This window comes from Anneissia japonica, unplaced genomic scaffold (assembly GCF_011630105.1).
Source record: "Anneissia japonica isolate Jap-2015-1 unplaced genomic scaffold, ASM1163010v1 scaffold49331_len1242_cov201, whole genome shotgun sequence".
Classification (NCBI taxonomy): domain Eukaryota; kingdom Metazoa; phylum Echinodermata; class Crinoidea; order Comatulida; family Comatulidae; genus Anneissia; species Anneissia japonica.
This window is the reverse complement of record NW_022715840.1, coordinates 1-1,242: the sequence shown is the minus strand read 5'-3', so window position 1 is coordinate 1,242 and position 1,242 is coordinate 1. Positions and strand designations below refer to the sequence as shown.

The 1,242-nt window shown below is 37.4% G+C and overlaps 1 protein-coding gene across 1 annotated transcript; it reads right to left on the bottom strand.

Moving 5' to 3' along the window:
• Positions 1 to 88: 88 nt before the first annotated feature.
• LOC117109465 lies at positions 89 to 1,085 on the bottom strand. The gene is made up of 2 exons (XM_033251827.1): positions 353 to 1,085; positions 89 to 133 (listed from the first exon to the last, which is right to left on the bottom strand). Exons 1-2 carry the CDS (start codon positions 824 to 826, stop codon positions 122 to 124), a joined length of 486 nt encoding a protein of 161 aa, XP_033107718.1. The 5' UTR covers positions 827 to 1,085; the 3' UTR covers positions 89 to 121.
• Between the last annotated feature and the right edge of the window lie 157 nt (positions 1,086 to 1,242).

The window sequence follows — 1,242 nt, the reverse complement described above, 5'->3', positions numbered from 1 at the left end:
GTAGGTATGGTAAAAATGTTCCACACTAAAAAGAAAACATAAATTAAATCTACTGTAGTGGCTTGGCTTGGTCAAAGTAGATGATGTCATAGGTAGGTATTGAGGTTGTCATGATGTCAACCTAATGGAGATGCTGAAATATAAAACCCACTGACACACATTATGGTGGAAGTACACACAGTCATGTAGAACTAGAGAGTTCAGCATTTTACCCAAATAAATATTTATGTGATGCTCTCATTTTGTTCAAATCAATGTACCAAATTGCAAAGAGAAAAAAAAATGACAGAAATATTACAATGATATTAACAAGTTCTGAAACCAGATGAGTAAACAGCTTAGGCCTACTTACTTTCCATACTTCGGGTATATGCAGAATGTACTTTTGGTGGGTTACCGAAACACATGACACACAAAAATTCACATTTGGACCACAATCCAAGCAGCGGAATATTTTGTCTTTTAAAGGGAGATCACAGGCACTACAACAAGAGTTCAAACAAGGAGACCAGTTGTCAATAAGGCTAGGAACAAGTATGTCTCTAACACTTTGCCAATCATGTACCTCTTTCTCTTTCCTTTTGTAATGCATACTTGGTTGATGTTCTTTTTGAATTCCTGTTTCAATGTTCATTGGTGACTCATCTCTAATCGATGGTGCCTCTTGCAGAGCGATAGGTACATGACACTGTTGTCCATTGACAGCTATCCTTTTTGTTTTGCTTGACCCATATAGAAATTTACGAACAGGGCGTTGGCGCCTCGTGCCAGTTCTCACAGTGATGAACGGTCTACTGACTACAACCCCTGACCTGCGGCGATGCATTATAATTCACTGTACAATTTGTTATTTCTGTGACCTCCTCATGCTTCTGTCCAAAAAGCGCGCTCACCAGGCTAAGTAACGCCCTCTTTAACACTAGTAAAAATAGTTTTTAAGATCTTCCAATATAGATTGTACAGGGCACCAGTCAGCTAAACCACCAGTAGGCCTAGGACCTAGTAGAAAATAAATATCATGAATAGTGTACTGTATCTAACAACAGCAAATCTAGCAACATGAAATTCCCACAACTGATCAGAGAAATCATAATATAACTATTAGGCTGCATGTAATTTGACAACACCGCTTCAGTTGATGATCTTTCTGGCATCTAATTATATTGATTGCATTAATCGACAATTGGCAATGTTATATTTTTATATTTCAATTTGGTTTCAATTTTGTCTTGTCCAATTTGT

Coding starts and splice junctions, on each gene's coding strand:
- LOC117109465 (XM_033251827.1), bottom strand. CDS start 826: ATGCATCGCCGCAGGTCAGGGGTTGTAGTCAGTAGACCGTTCATCACT.